The following is an 18,703-nucleotide window of genomic DNA, read 5'->3' as shown; positions in this document are numbered from 1 at the left end:
ATTGAGACGTTTTATGATTTAAATGTCCCTGCTCTGTGTAATGCAAACCCACAAAACCTTAACTGGAGACCTAGTCTGTTATTCTAGGCCAGATAACCCATGTTCAGTGTGGCTGAAGCTCTACAGTCCACCCTGCTGTCCCAGACCTTTCTCTGCCTTGTCTGAGCCTCAATTCCCTGTATCATTGAAATTGTTTGTAAAGCTTCATACTGAGTGAAATCTTTGTGTGAATCTGACATGGCAATCCAATCTTTTGTTAGCTCACATACTAATATCACCACGTAAATACCTGCTGAATTCATGTACTTCATCTGTGCTGTCACAAACATAGACCATACCACCATCATCTTTTGCTAACTAGTGTCTTTGACTCAGGTCTTGTTTTCCACACCACAGCCAAAGCGATCTTTCTAGATACAAATGTATTTAATTTTCTTCACTTAAAACACTTCAATGCCACCTCATGGCAGCCAAGTTAAATCCAAACTTTTAAATATAGTTACAATGTCCTTCATGATTGATACGGTTTAGATTTGTGTCCCCGCCCAAATCTCATGTAATTGTAATCCCCAGTGTTGGAGGAGGGGTCTGGTGGGAGGTGATTGGATCATGGGGGTGGGTTTCCCCCTTCCTGTTTTCATGATAGTGAGTTCTCACGAGATCTGGTTGTTTAAAAGTGTGTAGCATGTCCCCTTTGCCCTCTTCCTTCTGCTCCAGCCATGTAGGACGTGCCTGTTTCCCCTTCACCTTCTGCCATGATTGTAAGTTTCCTGAGGCCTCCTCAGACATGCTTCCTGTGCAGCCTGTGGAACCAGAGCCAATTAAACCTCTTTTCTTTATAGATTACCCAGTCTCAGGTAGTTCTATATAAGCAATGAGAGAACAGACTAATACAATGATCTTGCCCCTCTTCACCTCTCCAGACTCAGCTTTCTCCACTTTCCATCCCCATACTATTAATATTCCATCATCTTCCTTTGCACTCTATAACCTAGCCATATTGAAGTTTTCAGTTTTGTAAATGCATGATTCTGTCTTCCCACAAGCTGATTGCCCTGTCTGAAATGCTCCCTCATCAGTTCCTCCAATACCATTTCTCGAATATTCTGTGGAATATTGGTGAATATGGTTGTCCCTTTGGCATTCCTGGGGGATTTGTTCCGGGCTCCCAAAATCTGTGGATGCTCAAGTCCCTTATATAAGACAGTGTCATGTTTATATATAACCTATACACATTCCTGGGGGATTTGTTCCGGGCTCCCAAAATCTGTGGATGCTCAAGTCCCTTATATAAGACAGTGTCATGTTTATATATAACCTATACACATCCTCCTATATTAAGTCATCTCCAGATTACTTATCATACCTGATAAAACGTACATGCTATGTAAATAGTTGTTATACTCTATTGTTTAAAAATCTGTGTTATTTTAATTGTTATATTGGTATTTTTTATGTTTCAAATATTTTTTATATGCAGTTGGTTGAATCTGTGAATGCAGAACCCTCAGATACGAGGGCCAACCGTGTTTATTTGGCTGGAATTAACACAAAAAAGTCTGATTAATAGTGGTTTAAACAAAGAGGACTGTTTTCCTCAAATAGGCTATTCCACAAGTTACATTTGTTCAGCTATTTAACAATGCCTTCACATAGCAAGGCTCTTTCTACCTTTTCGCTCTACCATCTTTAATATGTGGCTTGTTGTGTTTGTGCATGTTCCCTTATGGTTGCAAGATGGCTATGAAAACTCCAGACATTATGTCCATGATAGACAGAAAAGGGGCACCATAGCAAGTTCTTCTTTTATCAGAAAAGCAAAATCCTTACTAGAAGCCCCTGCGTAAGTCACCTTAGGCGTCATTGAACAAAACTGGGTCACAGGGGCACCCTTAGCTAAAAGAAGCTAGAAAAGCAAAAATCTGTCTTTCAGCTTCCACAGTGGAGGGAATAAAGGATTGGAGATGACTGCTGGGTCAAAGGAACAGAGTCCACCACACTGTCCAGTCTGAATTACTGTGTGTTCCCCAAAGCACCTTGTACTTTTACCCATCATGACACTTAGCACATAGTATCTTTAAAAAACTGTCCATAATCCTAATAGACCAATGCTCATACCTCAAGTATAAAGACAAATCAGCCAGCAAATCTATTATTTAATAAAAAAAATCTGATTCATTGACATGAAATTTATATACAATTTACCCATTTTGAGTGTTTAGCTTGATGAGTATTGACAAATATATACGTTACTGTAATTTCCACAATATGTAAAACATTTCCATGACCCCCAAATTGTGCGTCTTTGTAGTTAACTGACTCACTCCAACTTAAGCCCTTGTCAACCACTAATCTCTCCATCACTAAAATTCTGCCTTTTCTAGAATGTTATATAAATGGAATCATATAGTATGTAGTATTTTTTTTTGGGGTCCCACTTCTTTCATCTAGCATAATGCTTTTGAGATGCATCCATGTTGTATCAGTAATTCATTCCTTGTTTAATGACTAGTGTTCCATATCATAATATGTTTATTCATTCACCAATTGATAGACATTTGGTTGTTTCCAGGTTGGGGCCATTATAAATAAAGCTGCTATCAACATTCATGCACAAGTCTTTTTTTTTTTTTTTTTTTTTTTTTTTTTTGAGACATAGTTTCACTTTGTTGCCCTGGCTGGAGTGCAGTGGCACAATCTTGGCTCACTGCAACCTCTGCCTCTGGGGTTCAAGTGATTCTCATGTCTCGGCCTCCCAAGTAGCTGGCATTACAGGCACCAGCCACCATGCTCAGCTAATTTTTTTTTCTTTTTTCTTTTCTTTTTTTTTTTTTCTTTTTTTTTTGAGACGGGGTTTTGCTCTTGTTGCCAGGCTTGAGTGCAATGGCACGATCTTGGCTCACCACAAGGAGAATCCTGGGTTCAAGCGATTCTCCTGCCTCAGCCTCCCGAGTAGCTGAGATTACAGGTGCCCACCACCATACCCAGCTAATTTTTTTTTTTTTGTATTTTTAGTAGAGGCGGGGTTTCTCCATGTTGGTCACGTTGGTCTCGAACTCCCGACCTCAGGTGATCTACCCACCTCGGCCTCCCAAAGTGCTAGGATTACAGGTGTGAGCCACCATGCCCAGCCCACGCTCAGCTAATTTTTCTATTTTTAGTAGAGACAGGGTTTTGCCATGTTGGCCAGGCTGGTCTCAAACTCCTGACCTCAACTGATCCACCCAACTCGGCCTCCCAAAGTGCTGGGATTACAGGTGTGAGCCACCATGTCCGGCCTCATGCACAAGTCTTTATGGGAACATGTTTTAATTTATCTTGGGAAATACCTGAGAGTGGGATTGCTCTGACGAACAGTAAGTATATATTTATTTATTTCATTTTACTTTGGGTCCCAGGATACATGTGCAGAACGTGCAGATTTGTTATATAGGTATACATGTGCCATGGTGGTTTGCTGCACCTATCAAGCCATCATCTACCATGGTGGAAGACAGTGTGGCGATTCCTCAAGAATCTAGAACCAGAAATACCATTTGACCCAGCAATCTAAGTTTAAAATCTAGCTTTTAAACCCTGCGGCATTAGGTATTTGTCCTAACGCTCTCCCTCCCCTTGCCCCCCACCCCCGACAGGCCCCAGTGTGTGATGTTCCCCTCCCTGTGTCTGTGTGTTCTCATTGTTCAGCTCCCACTTATCAGTGAGATGTGGGGTTTGGTTTTCTGTGTTAGTTTGTTGAGGATGATGGCTTCAAGCTTCATCCATGTCCTTCACAAAGGACATAATCTCATTCTTTTTTATGGCTGCATAGTATTCCATGGTGTATATGTGCCACATTTTCCTTATCCAGTTTATCTTTGATGGGCATTTGGGTTGGTTCCATGTCTTTGCTATTGTAAATAGTGCTCCAATAAACATACGTGTGTGTGTGTCTTTATAGTAGAACGATTTATATTCCTTTGGGTATATACCCAGTAGTGGGATTGCTGGGTCAAATGGTATTTCTCGTTCTAGATTCTTGAGGAATCGCCACACTGTCTTCCACCATAGTTGAACTAATTTACATTCCCACCAACAGTGTAAAAGCATTCCTATTTCTCCACAGCCTCAGCAGCATCTGTTGTTTCTTGACTTTTTAGTAATCGCCATTCTGAGATGGTATCTCATTGTGGTTTTGATTTACATTTCTCTAATCATCAGTGATGTTGAACTTTTCTTCATATGTTTGTTGGCCTCATAAATGTCTTGTTTTGAGAAGTGTCTGTTCATATCCTTTGCCCACTTTTTGATGGGGTTGTTTTTTTCTTGTAAATTTGCTTAAGTTCCTTGTAGATTCTGGATATTAGAAGCTGGAGGCCTCACGCTACTTGACTTCAAACTGTACTACAAGGCTACAGTAACCAAAACAGCATGGTACTGGTACCAAAACAGATATATAGACCCATGGATCAGAACAGAGACCTCAGAAATAACACCACACATGTACAACCATCTGATCTTCGACAAACCTGACAAAAGCAATGGGGAAAAGATTCCCTATTAAATAAGTGGTGCTGGGAAAACTGACTAGGCATATGCAGAAAACTGAAACGGGACCCCTTCCTTACACCTTATACAAGAATTTACTCAAGATGGATTAAAGACTTAAATATTGCTGGGCGCGGTAGCTCACGCCTGTAATCCTAGCACTTTGGGAGGCTGAGGCAGGTGGATCACCTGAGGTCAGGAGTTCAAGACCAGCCTGGCCAACATGGTGAAACCCCATCTCTACTAAAAATACAAAAATTAGCTGGGCATGGTGGTGGGGGCCTGTAATCCCAGCTACTCATGAGGCTGAGGCAGGAGAATCACTTGAACTTGTGGGGTGTAGGTTGCAGTGAGCCGAGATCTCGCCACTTCACTCCAGCCTGGGCGTAAGAGCGAAACTCCATCTTGCGGGGGAAAAAAAGGACTTAAATGTAAAACCCCAAACCATAAAAACCCTAGAAGAAAACCTAGGCAATACCATTCAGGACACAGGCATGGGCAAAGACTTCATGACAAAAACACCAAAAGCAATTGCAGCAGAAGCCAAAATTGACAAATGGGATCTAATTAAACTAAAGAGCTTTTGCAAAACAAAAGAAACTATCATCAGAGTGAGCAGGCAACCTATAGAATGGGAGACAATTTTTGCAAACTATGCACCTGTTTATTTTATAATCTGCTTTCTAAAGTGGCTATACTATTTTGCATTTCCACCAGCAGTAAATAACTTTCAGTTGCTCCACTTGGCTTTTATAAATTGGTATTGTCTGATGTTTTAATTTTGCTTTTCTAGTGGATGTATAGCAGTGAATGACATCTTTTTGTGATTTTAATTTGCATTTCCCCAGTGACTAGTGATGACGAGGATTTCTAACTTGCCATTTTAATATCTTCTTCACCAAAGTGTCTGTTCAAATCTTTGGGCAATTTTTAATTAGGTGTGTAGCTCCTTATTTTTGTGTTGAAAGATTTTTAAAATATATTCTAAAACCAAATCCTTTATTACATACTGTTTTGCCAGTTTGTGGTTTGTGTTTTCATTTTCTTAACAATGTCTTTTGATGAGAAAGAGATTTTAATAATGTCCAAGTTACCATTTTTTCTTTATTGGTTCCTGCTTTTAGTGTCTTATCTAGGAAATCTTTGCCTAAACCAAGGTCATAAAGTTCTTCTACAAATTTTAGCTCTCACATTTAAATATATGATCCATTTCTAGTTGATATTGTATGTAGTGAGGGAAGGTTTGAGATTCATTTTCTTGCATATGGATATGTACCATTTATTAGAAAGACATCTTTTCTCTGTTACTTTGAAGCCGTTGCTGAAAATCAATGATCACTATGTAGGCCTATTTCTGGACTTCCTGTCCTGCTCCATTAATCTGTATGTCTATCTTTATGGCAATACCACCTTGTATTTCTTTTTTTTTCTTCTTCTTTTCTTTCTTTATTTATTTATTGAGATGGAGTCTCTCTCTGTCCCCCAGGTTGGAGTGCAGTGGTGCAGTCTCAGCTCACTGCAACCTCCGCCTCCCGGGTTCAAGCGATTCTCCCGTCTCAGCCTTCTAAGTAGCTGGGATTACAGGCATGCACCACCACCCCTGGCTAATTTTTGTACTTTTAGTAGAGACAGGGTTTTGCCATGTTGGCCAGGCTGGTCTCAAACTCCTGACCTCAGGTGATCTGCCTGCCTCAGCCTCCCAAAGTGCTGGGATTACAGGTGTGAGCCACCACACCCGGCCTACAACCTTGTATGTATTACTGTGGCTTTAGTGTAAGTCTTCCAACCTTGTTTTTCCTTTCAAAAATTGCTTTGGCTATTCTAGTTCTTTTGCATTTCCATACAAATTTACAATCAGTTTGTCAATTTCTACAGAAACAAAAAAGCCTGATGGGATTTTAATTAGGATTGCATTCATTCTATATATCAATTGGGGAGAATTGCTATCTTAACAATATTGTACCTCCCAACCTGTGAACATAGTACATCTCTGTATATTTAGGCTTTTGGCTTCTCAGCAATGTTTTATAAATTTCAGTGTACAGGTAATACACATATTTTATATGCCCAATTGTTTCATATTTTTGATGCTTTTTTTTAAAATTTCAACTTCAGACTGGCTTATTGATGCTATATAGAAATACTGTTGGTGTCTTGTATATTAACATTTACCATGTGACATTGTTAAACTCGTTAATTCTAGAATTAAACAAAATACAGAATCTTTAGGATTTTCTTTTTTTTTCTTTTTTTTTAATTATTATTATACTTTAAATTTTAGGGTACATGTGCACAATGTGCAGGTTAGTTACATATGTATACATGTGCCATGCTGGTGTGCTGCACCCATTAACTCGTCATTTAGCATTAGGTATATCTCCTAATGCTATCCCTCCCCCTCCCCCCATCCCACAACAGTCCCCAGAGTGTGATGTTCCCCTTCCTGTGTCCATGTGTTCTCATTGTTCAATTCCCATCTATGAGTTAGAACATGCGGTGTTTGGTTTTTTGTCCTTGCGATAGTTTACTGAGAATGATGATATCCAATTTCATCCATGTCCCTACAAAGGACATGAACTCGTAATTTTTTATGGCTGCATAGTATTCCATGGTGTATATATGCCACATTTTCTTAATCCAGTCTATCATTGTTGGACATTTGGGTTGGTTCCAAGTCTTTGCTATTGTGAATAATGCCGCAGTAAACATACATGTGCATGTGTCTTTATAGCAGCACGATTTATAATCCTTTGGGTAAATATCCAGTAATGGTATGGCTGGGTCAAACGGTATTTCTAGTTCTAGATCCCTGAGGAATCACCACACTGACTTCCACAATGGTTGAACTACTTCACAGTCCCACCAACAGTGTAAAAGTGTTCCTATTTCTCCACATCCTCTCCAGCACCTGTTGTTTCCTGACTTTTGAATGATTGCCATTCTAACTGGTGTGAGATGGTATCTCATTGTGGTTTTGATTTGCATTTCTCTGATGGCCAGTGATGATGAGCATTTTTTCATGTGTCTTTTGGCTGCATAAATGTCTTCTTTTGAGAAGTGTCTGTTCATATCCTTTGCCCATTTTTTGATGGGGTTGTTTGTTTTTTTCTTGTAAATTTGTTGGAGTTCATTGTAGATTCTGGATATTAGCCCTTTGTCAGATGAGTAGGTTGCAAAAATTTTCTCCCATTCTGTAGGTTGCCTGTTCACTCTGACAGTAGTTTCTTTTGCTGTGCAGAAGCTCTTTAGTTTAATTAGATCCCATTTGTCAATTTTGGCTTTTGCTGCCATTGCTTTTGGTGTTTTAGACATGAAGTCCTTGCCCATGCCTATGTCCTGAATGGTAATGCCTACGTTTTCTTCTAGGGTTTTTATGGTTTTAGGTCTAATGTTTAAGTCTTTAATCCATCTTGAATTAATTTTTGTATAAGGTGTAAGGAAGGGATCCAGTTTCAGCTTTCTCCATATGGCTAGCCAGTTTTCCCAGCACCATTTATTAAATAGGGAATCCTTTCCCCATTTCTTGTTTTTCTCGGGTTTGTCAAAGATCAGATAGTTGTAGATATGTGGCATTATTTCTGAGGGCTCCGTTCTGTTCCATTGATCTATATCTCTGTTTTGGTACCAGTACCATGCTGTTTTGGTTACTGTAGCCTTGTAGTATAGTTTGAAGTCAGGTAGCGTGAGGCCTCCAGCTTTGTTCTTTTGGCTTAGGATTGACTTGGCGATGTGGGCTCTTTTTTGGTTCCATATGAACTTGAAAGTAGTTTTTTCCAATTCTGTGAAGAAAATCATTGGTAGCTTGATGGGGATGGCATTGAATCTATAAATTACCTTGGGCAGTATGGCCATTTTCACGATATTGATTCTTCCTACCCATGAGCATGGAATGTTCTTCCATTTGTTTGTATCCTCTTTTATTTCATTGAGCAGTGGTTTGTAGTTCTCCTTGAAGAGGTCCTTCACGTCCCTTGTAAGTTGGATTCCTAAGTATTTTATTCTCTTTGAAGCAACTGTGAATGGGAGTTCACTCATGATTTGGCTCTGTGTTTGTCTGTTATTGGTGTATAAGAATGCTTGTGAGTTTTGTACATTGATTTTGTATCCTGAGACTTTGCTGAAGTTGCTTATCAGCTTAAGGAGATTTTGGGCTGAGACAATGGGGTTTTCTAGATATACAATCATGTCATCTGCAAACACGGACAATTTGACTTCCTCTTTTCCTAATTGAATACCCTTTATTTCCTTCTCCTGCCTAATTGCCCAGAACTTCCAACACTATGTTGAATAGGAGTGGTGAGAGAGGGCATCCCTGTCTTGTGCCAGTTTTCAAAGGGAATGCTTCCAGTTTTTGCCCATTCAGTATGATATTGGCTGTGGGTTTGTCATAGATAGCTGTTATTATTTTGAGATACGTCCCATCAATACCTAATTTATTGAGAGTTTTTAGCATGAAGGGTTGTTGAATTTTGTCAAAGGCCTTTTCTGCATCTATTGAGATAATCATGTGTTTTTTGCCTTTGGTTCTGTTTATATGCTGGATTACATTTATTGATTTGCATATATTGAACCAGCCTTGCATCCCAGGGATGAGGCCCACTTGATCATGGTGGATAAGCTTTTTGATGTGCTGCTGGATTCGGTTTGCCAGTATTTTATTGAGGATTTTTGCATCAATGTTCATCAAGGGTATTGGTCTAAAATTCTCTTTTTTGGTTGTGTCTCTGCCCGGCTTTGGTATCAGGATGATGCTGGCCTCACAAAATGAGTTAGGGAGGATTCCCTCTTTTTCTATTGATTGGAATAGTTTCAGAAGGAATGGTATCAGTTCCTCCTTGTACCTCTGGTAGAATTCGGCTGTGAATCCATCTGGTCCTGGACTCTTATTGGTTGGTAAGCTATTGATTATTGCCACAATTTCAGCTCCTGTTATTGGTCTATTCAGAGATTCAACTTCTTCCTGGTTTAATCTTGGGAGGGTGTATGTGTCAAGGAATTTATCCATTTCTTCTAGATTTTCTAGTTTATTTGCGTAGAAGTGTTTGTAGTATTCTCTGATGGTAGTTTGTATTTCTGTGGGATCGGTGGTGATATCCCCTTTATCATTTTTTATTGCGTCTATTTGATTCTTCTTTTTTTCTTTATTAGTCTTGCTAGCAGTCTATCAATTTTGTTGATCCTTTCAAAAAACCAGCTCCTGGATTCATTAATTTTTTGAAGGGTTTTTTGTGTCTCTATTTCCTTCAGTTCTGCTCTGATTTTAGTTATTTCTTGCCTTCTGCTAGCTTTTGAATGTGTTTGCTCTTGCTTTTCTAGTTCTTTTAATTGTGATGTTAGGGTGTCAGTTTTGGATCTTTCCTGCTTTCTCTTGTGGGCATTTAGTGCTATAAATTTCCCTCTACACACTGCTTTGAATGAGTCCCAGAGATTCTGGTATGTTGTGTCTTTGTTCTCATTGGTTTCAAAGAACATCTTTATTTCTGCCTTCATTTCGTTATGTACCCAGTAGTCATTCAGGAGCAGGTTGTTCAGTTTCCATGTAGTTGAGCGGTTTTGAGTTTCTTAATCCTGAGTTCTAGTTTGATTGCACTGTGGTCTGAGAGACAGTTTGTTATAATTTCTGTTCTTTTACATTTGCTGAGGAGAGCTTTTCTTCCAACTATGTGGTCAATTTTGGAATAGGTGTGGTGTGGTGCTGAAAAAAATGTATATTCTGTTGATTTGGAGTAGAGAGTTCTGTAGATGTCTGTGAGGTCCGCTTGGTGCAGAGCTGAGTTCAATTCCTGGGTATCCTTGTTAACTTTCTGTCTCGTTGATCTGTCTAATGTTGACAGTGGGGTGTTAAAGTCTCCCATTATTATTGTGTGGGAGTCTAAGTCTCTTTGTAGGTCACTCAGGACTTGCTTTAGGATTTTCTACATATAGATGTTTGTCTTGTGCAAATGAAATAACTGTACTTCTTCCTTTTCAAATGGTATGTCTTTTATTGCTTTCTATTTACATTACTGCATGGCTAGGAACTCCAGCGCAACGTGGAATAGAAGTGGTAAGAGTGGCATCCTTGCCTTGTTCCTGATCTTTGGAGATAACCAAGGTTTTCATCTTTAAATATGATGTGAACTGTAAGTTTTTCACAGATGTCCTTTGTCAGATGTCTTTTATTCCTAGTTTGATGAGTTTTATCATGACTGAGTACTGAATTTTCTCACAAGCTTTTTCTGCACTACCGGCATGATCATATGGTTTATTTAGTTACATTGAGTCAATCTGGAATAATGCCATTTGGTCATGATTTACCTCTTTCTTATATTGATAGAATTGATTTGCTAATATTTTGTGAGGATTTTTACATCAATGTTCATGGAGGATATTGGTCTTTAGTTTTCTTTCTTGTAATTTTTTTTTTTTTTTTTTGAGACAGTGTCTCTGTCACCCCGGCTGGAGTGCAGTGGCACGTCTCAGCCCACTGCAACCTCTGCCTCTTGGGTTCAAGTGATTCTTGTGCCTCAGCCACCTGAGTAGCTGGGGTTACAAGCATGTGCCACCACGCCCAGCTAATTTTTTTTTTAAATCTTTGGTAGAGATGGGGTTTCACCATATTGGCCAGGGTCTCAAACTCCTGACTTAAAAGTGATTTGCCACCTTGGCCTCCCAACGTGCTGGGATTACAGGTGTGTGCCCGGCGTCTTTCTTGTAATTCTCTGTCTGGTTTTGAGTATGCTGTCTTCATAAAATGGTTATTCTATTATTATGAAGAGTTTTTGTAGAATTGGTATTATTTCATAGATGGCACTGACTTACCACAATTATTTTCTGTGTTTTTGTCCTTTTCATCTTTGAAATGCCTATGAAGTCCACTTGTCCATGATGCTTTACACTGCAATGATTTAAAATAAATCTGGCAAACAGCTAATTTCCTTTTTCTCTCTTAAAACCTTCGCAACTCTCATAATCATGGAAATCTGAAAACATTGTTTAAGAAATAAGAATTATTGACCAGGCACAGTGGCTCATGCCTGTAATCCCAGCACTTTGGGGTGCTGAGGCGGGCAGATCACTGAGGTCAGGAGTTTGAGACCAGCCTGGCTAACATGGTGAAACCCTGTCTCTATGAAAAATACAAAAATTAGCTGGACATGGTGGTGGGCACCGGTAGTCCCAGCTACTTGGGAGGCTGAGGCTGGGGAATCGCTTGAACCTGGGAGGCAGAGGTTGCCGTGAGCTGAGATCGTGCTGCTGCACTCCAGCCTGGGCGACAGAGCGGGACTCCATCTCAGAATGAATGAATGAATGAATGAATAAAATTTAGTGTTACAAAGAGTTATAAGTTTATATTAAATATTCAAACACTACAGTAGGGAACATTTTGGGTAGTTTTCAAGTAACCTAACATTAAAATCTCCTAACAAGGTTAACAACAATACACAGAATCAGGTTTTGAAACCATCAATTGAAGGACATTTTTTGTTTCTAAAACTTAGAATACCATTTATAGGATTTGTGTAAAATATACAGTGCTTCTACTTGTAAGAGTCACCCACACCCATTATGTCTGCTACTCAACCATAAAAACAGAAAATAAGTGTTGATAAGGGTGTTGAGAAATTGGAACCCTTGTGCACTGATGGTGGAGTTGTAAAATGGTTTGGCCACTGTGGAAAAACAGTATGGTGGTTCCTTAAAAAGTTAAAAATAGAATGACTATATGATCCAACAGTTCCATTTCTGGGTATAAAGAAAAAAAAGTTCTGAAGACATATTTGTATACCCATGTAAATAGTGACAATATTCATGATAGTCAAAGGGTAGAAACAGCTCTAGTATCCACTGATGGATGAATGGATAAACAAAATATATACAGTATATACACACACACAATGGAATATTATTCAGCCTTAAAAAGGAAGGAAATTCTGCAATATATTACAACATAGACAAACCTTGAGGACATTATGCTAAGTGAAATAAGCTAGTCACAAAGAGACAAATATTGCATGATTCTACTTATAAAAGGTACAGTACCTTGAATGTCAAATGCAGAGAGACAGAAGGTAGAACAGTAGTTCCCAGGGGCTGAATAGAGGAATGGGGAGTTGTTTAATGGGTATAGAATTTTAGTTTTGTAAGGTTAAAGAAGTGCTGGAGGTTGGTTGCACACCACTGGAAATGTATTTTATCGCTACTGAACTGTATACTTAAAAATGAGATGGTAAATTTTGTTCTGTGTGTGTGTGGGTGTTTTTTTTTAAGTGACTCACCATTAGTAGTATACTAGCTATGAACACACACTTATATCATGGCAAGAACTAATAAGCAAGATCATGACCACTTCTCTCCTATGTTTCTGTCCCAGTATGGGAATACTGACCTTAAGCTTTAATACTATGTCTCAGTGTTCAATGCTCTTTGTGTTGCTGGATTCCTTCAAATAAGCAATGTGTCTATGTTGATTGCTAAGCTTTAATTCTCACGGGAGAATTATAATATCTTTCCTATTTTCCTGATTTTGTTACGATTTTTCTTGGGATTCAAAATTTGGAAAAACAAAAAGTTTCTCAAGAAATGCTGGAAAGGAAATCCCACTTGGAAACACTAACCAAAACGTTTGCAAACAAAATAAAGCAATAGATAAAATGGATTAGTTGAGGTTATACTAGGAGTATAAGATGATTTAACCTTAGAAAATCAAACAGTGTAGTTCACTATATTAACAGATTCAAGGAAAATAATCATCATCAATAAATGCAGATAAACTGCTAAAATTCACCATCTGTAATAAAACCTCACAGCAGCCTACGGACAGAAAGGAACTTCTTTAATCTGATAAGGGAAATACACACATTTGAAAAAAAAAAAACCCTGCAGCAAACGGTAAATTTAAAGGTAAACACTAACACTTTTATCTTTGAGATGAGGCACACGACTAGAATGTCCCAACATTCTACTGATGATTGTGCTAAAGAGAGGTCCTAGCCAGTAAAATGAGGCAAGGAAAAAAAAAAAGCAAACAGTATAGATTGGAATATGATCCAACAATTCCATTTCCAACATTATTCATAGATTATATGATTATATACATAGAAAATCCAAACATTACTCATAGATGATATGATTATATACATAGAAAATCCAAAAGAATCCAGATACATTTCTAGAAAGAATTAAAAGAGCTTACTGTGGTTACTGGATAGAAAAATCAATATGTGAAAACTAATTTTAATTCTAACAGTAATAATAGGAAAAACTTATGAAAAAAATGTCCTTTATAAGAACATTTAAAAAAATAAAGTGCTTAGGAATAAACATAGTAAAACTATACAAGATCTCTGCAAGGAAAACTCTTAACTGAGTGACATTAGGAACAGGGGAAAATCCGTACCTGAAAGATTTAACCTTAATGAAAACACTAATAAAAATGTCTGTCAACCAGAAAAACTCCATTAACAGAATGAAGAGACAAGCCACAGAATCGGAAAAGATGTTAGCTACGATGTTACGTAACCAACAAAGGATCAGTAGAACTATCAGCAAAGAATATGTTCAGGCAGTTCATCAGAGAAAATCATGCTGACTAACAAGCGTATACTAAAACGTTTAATCTCCCTAGTAATTAGGTACAAATTAAAATGAGACATGATACCATTTTGTTCCCATCAAAATAACAATAATTTTATTTTGAAAATATCAAGTGAGGCAGCAAAATCACCCCTGGTTAAGAACCACTGCTTTTGGATCATACACAATGAAAGTATATATTTCTACATACTGTTGTACATAAAACTGTGTATGCTGTACTTTTAATGGCAAAGGGATTTTTCAGAGGATAATGTCTATTAATTATGAGATCTCCTTACTTACCAAATTCTGAGTCATTATAATCTTTGTGGAAACTTTGACTCCACTGTATTTATGCAAAATCCATTTTGTCAAAATCTAGGCAAAAGAGCCTAAAACTCCAGAGGACTGAATTTATTTAAAAAATATGAGAAACAGGTAAAAAACTTTGCATTTAGGATACCAGGATCTTTGCACTTGTCATATTCTAGTACATTCTTTTAGGCTAGAAATGTCAACTAGATCACTTTCTAGGCCCAAAGGAAGAACATTCATATTTGCCTTTTTGTCAGGAGGCGATTAAGAAACACTACTAGGATATTTAGACTGAGATGCAGCATTATCAGGCTGGTTGTGCAGAGGGTTCCCCGGTTCACACTGCGTGGTCAGTTGCCTATCCTCCTCAGATTGGGAGCTTTATATAGGCAGACTATGCTTGCCTTGCTCACTGCTTTCTCCTTAGGAACGAGTCCCATGCCTGGCACACAGAACACACAAATATTTGAATGAAGTGAATGAGTCTTAGTATATGCTTTTAGAATTATTTATTCAAAAACACTTTATAATAAATTCAGGTAACAGTAAAGTAATACATTCAATAGTACTAAAATCTATAGAAAATAGATAATTTCATTAAGGTGCAATTAAAATACTTGAAATTGGGACACATCTCTATATTTCAAACCAATATACTGGCTTTCTTTTTAAAAGACTATTTGAGTCTTTAAGATGTCCAAAGTTTTTCCTCTTTGCTTTTATTTGCTTTAGACCATATTTAAATTTTTAGCATTCCTAAGTGCATACATTTTAGGCATATACTATAATGACCAAGAGTTTGTGAACCTACTAATTAATTAGGTAGACACTTTGGGAAGGTATGACCTGCACAAAGTAGGGTGGGAAAGCTATTATCTCCCTTAATCTGGACACAACTGTTCAAGCAGTCTATTATTTATTAGCTTCTCTGATAGCTTCACTATTTGGTTTTCATTTACCTTTTGAGCAACTGACTGGCAAACCCCAGATTCTTTTCGCCTGAAATCTTTTCAAGTTAGATATTGTCCATATTACACTTGTACTTATAATTTACTATCTTCTTGCCTTGGACAACTTATTTCTCCAAATTCTGATTTCTCCAGCAGTATATTGGGATAGTATCACTAATCTTGCAAGGTAAAGATCAGAGATGCTGTACATAATATGGGTCAGTGACTTAGCATACAACAAATATTCTATGATTAATATTTTCAAAATCTAACTACTCCTCATTTGTCCTTGGCAGTTTTCTATCTTAGTCATTTGCAGAAAGAGGAGTTCCAGCTTGCCAAAACCTTTTTTTTTTTTTTTTTTGAGGCAGAGTCTTGCTCTGTCGCCCAGGCTGGAATGCAATGGCAACCCTGTCTCTACTAAAATTACAAAAAAAAAACCTTTTATAATCTTAATTCTGTCATCTGTGAATTAGTTATTTCTCCTAGGTTTGTGATCTGTATGTAAATTTGATAAACTTTTCAAAGCCATTGATTAGAATACTTGAACAGAACAGGAGCCTCATAGCATACCATGCAAGGCTAAAGAGTGGATTAATGATGTTATTCAAAGCTCTCTGGATGCAACAACTAGCAAGAATTAGCTACAAATTCATTTATCTATACTATTATCTAGTTGATAATTTCTAATTTCACCCATGAAGATTTCAGGGCTTTCTTAAAGACATTTTAAGTTTACTGTATTTCCTTGATTTACTATAGTAATAAAACTACAAATATATACCAAATATTCATTTAGGCAGCTTGTAAGAAAAAGATACACCAATTTGTATCTTGTAATTTGTAATTTGAAATGCAAAGTAATATTCTGAACAGTTCTCCAGAAGTCAAACCAAGAAATTTATAGTCCAAAAAGTTCTGGAGATTGGTTTTAGGGAAGGGGAAGGTGAGGAGATCATATATGAATGAGTGCCTGCCATTGGCAGTAAAAAGAAATGCCAACTCTTCATAAGAAAAAAATTTATATAACCTTCAAGGTCCAAATACGAGGAGAAAGCTCAATCACCCATTTGTTAATCTCTACAGCTGGGATGAACATTTTCCTAAGGATGGAGAAGAGATTATACTCACTACTACACGAGTCAGTAGTTTTACTTTCAGGTGGCTTTTTATCTGATGTTTATCTTATATGATGACAGCTGGGGGACAGAGAAATGTTCCACTTCTAGCTATGTATCAAACTAGATACCTAAGCCTTTCCCTTCCAAAAGAACACAGAGAAATGCTGGATAAAATGTAGAAAACATTCTTTTAAATACATAGCAGAACTTACAAGAAAGGGGAAATCCTTACGGTCAAAAATGAGGGGAATGAGGCCGAGCGCGGTGGCTCACGCCTGTAATCCCAGCACTTTGGGAGGCCGAGGCGGGTGGATCACGAGGTCAGGCGATGGAGACCATCCTGGCTAACACGGTGAAACTCAGTCTCTACTAAAAATACAAAAAATTAGCCGGGCGTGTTGGCACACGCCTGTAGTCCCAGCTACTTGGGAGGCTGAGGCAGGAGAATTGCTTGAACCCAGGAGGCGGAGGTTGCAGTGAGCTGAGATGACACCACTGCACTCCAGCCTGGGTGACAGAGCAAGACTGTCTCAGAAAAAAATGAGGGGAATGAAAAACCAGAGAGGTAAATATGTGAGCTGATGCTATAGCTGTCCTGGAACAATTTGCCAGTCTCATTAACCCATGGCTTTTAGCTTAGACATCTATATGGGGACTAAAGAACCCAGGGCTTGCCAAAGGCAGGCAGTGGGAATTAAATGTACCTCCTTCCACCCCTACCATAAAGGTGGGACACATGGAAGCTTATACTCTCAGTGAAAAAGGCATCAATCAAATATTCTGCCCACTAGCACAGGGAGATGAGGAGGAAGTGTGTCTGCCTTGGCCTGGGAAATCTCCTATCAGTAATTTATGCTACACTTCAGGTATGGAAACCCTAAAGCCAAGAAATTAAGAATGGGCTTGTGTCAGCAACAGCCCTGGGAATATGACATAAACAGACACTCAAGATTCCCATAGATAAAGCCTTGCTGAAAATAAACTCACTTTTCAAAAACACAAAACTGGATAAACACCCTATCAAATACAAAAATTAACAGATATAAACAGGAACTAAATTTTAATAGAACTATTAGAGTGACTATCAAGTACAGACATTTAAAATAGTGACTAAAAAACATTTTAAAACATTAAAAATGACATCAAGAAATAGAGATCTGAAAAATGATGCATAATTAGAAATGAAAAACAATTTCTGAAAGAAGCCCAATGGATAGGGTAAAAGAGATTATATACAGCTGACAAGAGAATTCATGAACTGGAAGGCAATCTATGAAGGTATCACAGAAAGATAACACACATGGACAGTACAGAAGGGCTTAAAAGATAAAGAGAATAGAATGAGAAGTTTCAATAGACACTGAAAAAAATAGTAACTACATCTAACTGTGTCTTTGAAATTTGTTCTCCATAACAACTTCATTATTTAGTAACACTGAGTGATCTTACTAGGAAAAATCCAAATACATTCAGGGTTTTTTTTTTTTTTTTTTTTTGGAGACTGAGTTTTGCTCTTGTCACCCAGGCTGGAGTGCAATGGCATGATTTTGGACCACAGCAACCTCCGCCTCCCAGGTTCAAGAGATTCTCCTGCCTCAGCCTCTCGAGTAGCTGGGATTACAGGTGCCCGCCACCATGCTCGGCTGATTTTTGTATTTTTAGTAGAGATGGGGTTTCACCATACTGGCCAGGCTGGTCTCTTGGCCAGGCTGGTCTCGAACTCCTGACCTTGTGATCCGCCCGCCTCGGCCTCCCAAAGTGCTGGGATTACAGGCGTGAGCTGCTGCGCCCAGCCCAAATAACCATTATGTCTAAAGAGTGAGAGCAGAGATATTCCTTAAGACCATCAAAACATTTTTGAATGGTGATTAAATCAAGTATTAAAACCAACATTCAAAAAAAAACCACAATAGTTCACTTAAATATTAATCCCTACTTAAAGTATGTTGGCAGGTTAAAAATAAAGGCTAAAATATAATTTCTAAAGGCTGAATGCAAGGGTAATTTATATGCTGAAGATCACACCCAAGCTTTCCATCCTGGGAAAAGTCGGCTGAGATTTTTGGGGTCTATGGCCTGCTGTATGAGCAAATTCACTTGTCCACCAACACTGAGCACAGTGCCTTCTTCCACTCCTTTCAGTTTCTCTTGTAGTCTCATTAAGACACGTTCAGCTACTTTGTTGAAACTCTGGTCAATATCACTAAGGACAAAAACACAAAGGTTTCAGTGAGG

General features: G+C 38.2%; 2 protein-coding genes across 14 annotated transcripts in view; one reads left to right on the top strand and one right to left on the bottom strand.

Annotated features, from left to right (window-relative positions):
- C9H11orf65 (chromosome 9 C11orf65 homolog) overlaps nt 1-18,703 on the top strand; it is a 162,788-nt gene that overhangs the window by 92,704 nt on the left and 51,381 nt on the right. The window lies entirely within an intron of this gene.
- ATM (ATM serine/threonine kinase) overlaps nt 14,890-18,703 on the bottom strand; it is a 139,153-nt gene continuing 135,339 nt past the window's right edge. The window contains exon 63 of the mRNA XM_024255054.3: nt 14,890-18,671. Coding sequence (XP_024110822.2) covers nt 18,488-18,671 — 184 coding nt within the window. The 3' untranslated portion in view covers nt 14,890-18,487. The remainder of the gene's footprint in view (nt 18,672-18,703) is intronic.

This window comes from Pongo abelii, chromosome 9, assembly GCF_028885655.2.
Source record: "Pongo abelii isolate AG06213 chromosome 9, NHGRI_mPonAbe1-v2.0_pri, whole genome shotgun sequence".
Lineage (NCBI taxonomy): Eukaryota > Metazoa > Chordata > Mammalia > Primates > Hominidae > Pongo > Pongo abelii.
Note: the sequence above shows the minus strand (reverse complement) of the source record. Positions and strands in the feature narration are given on the sequence as shown.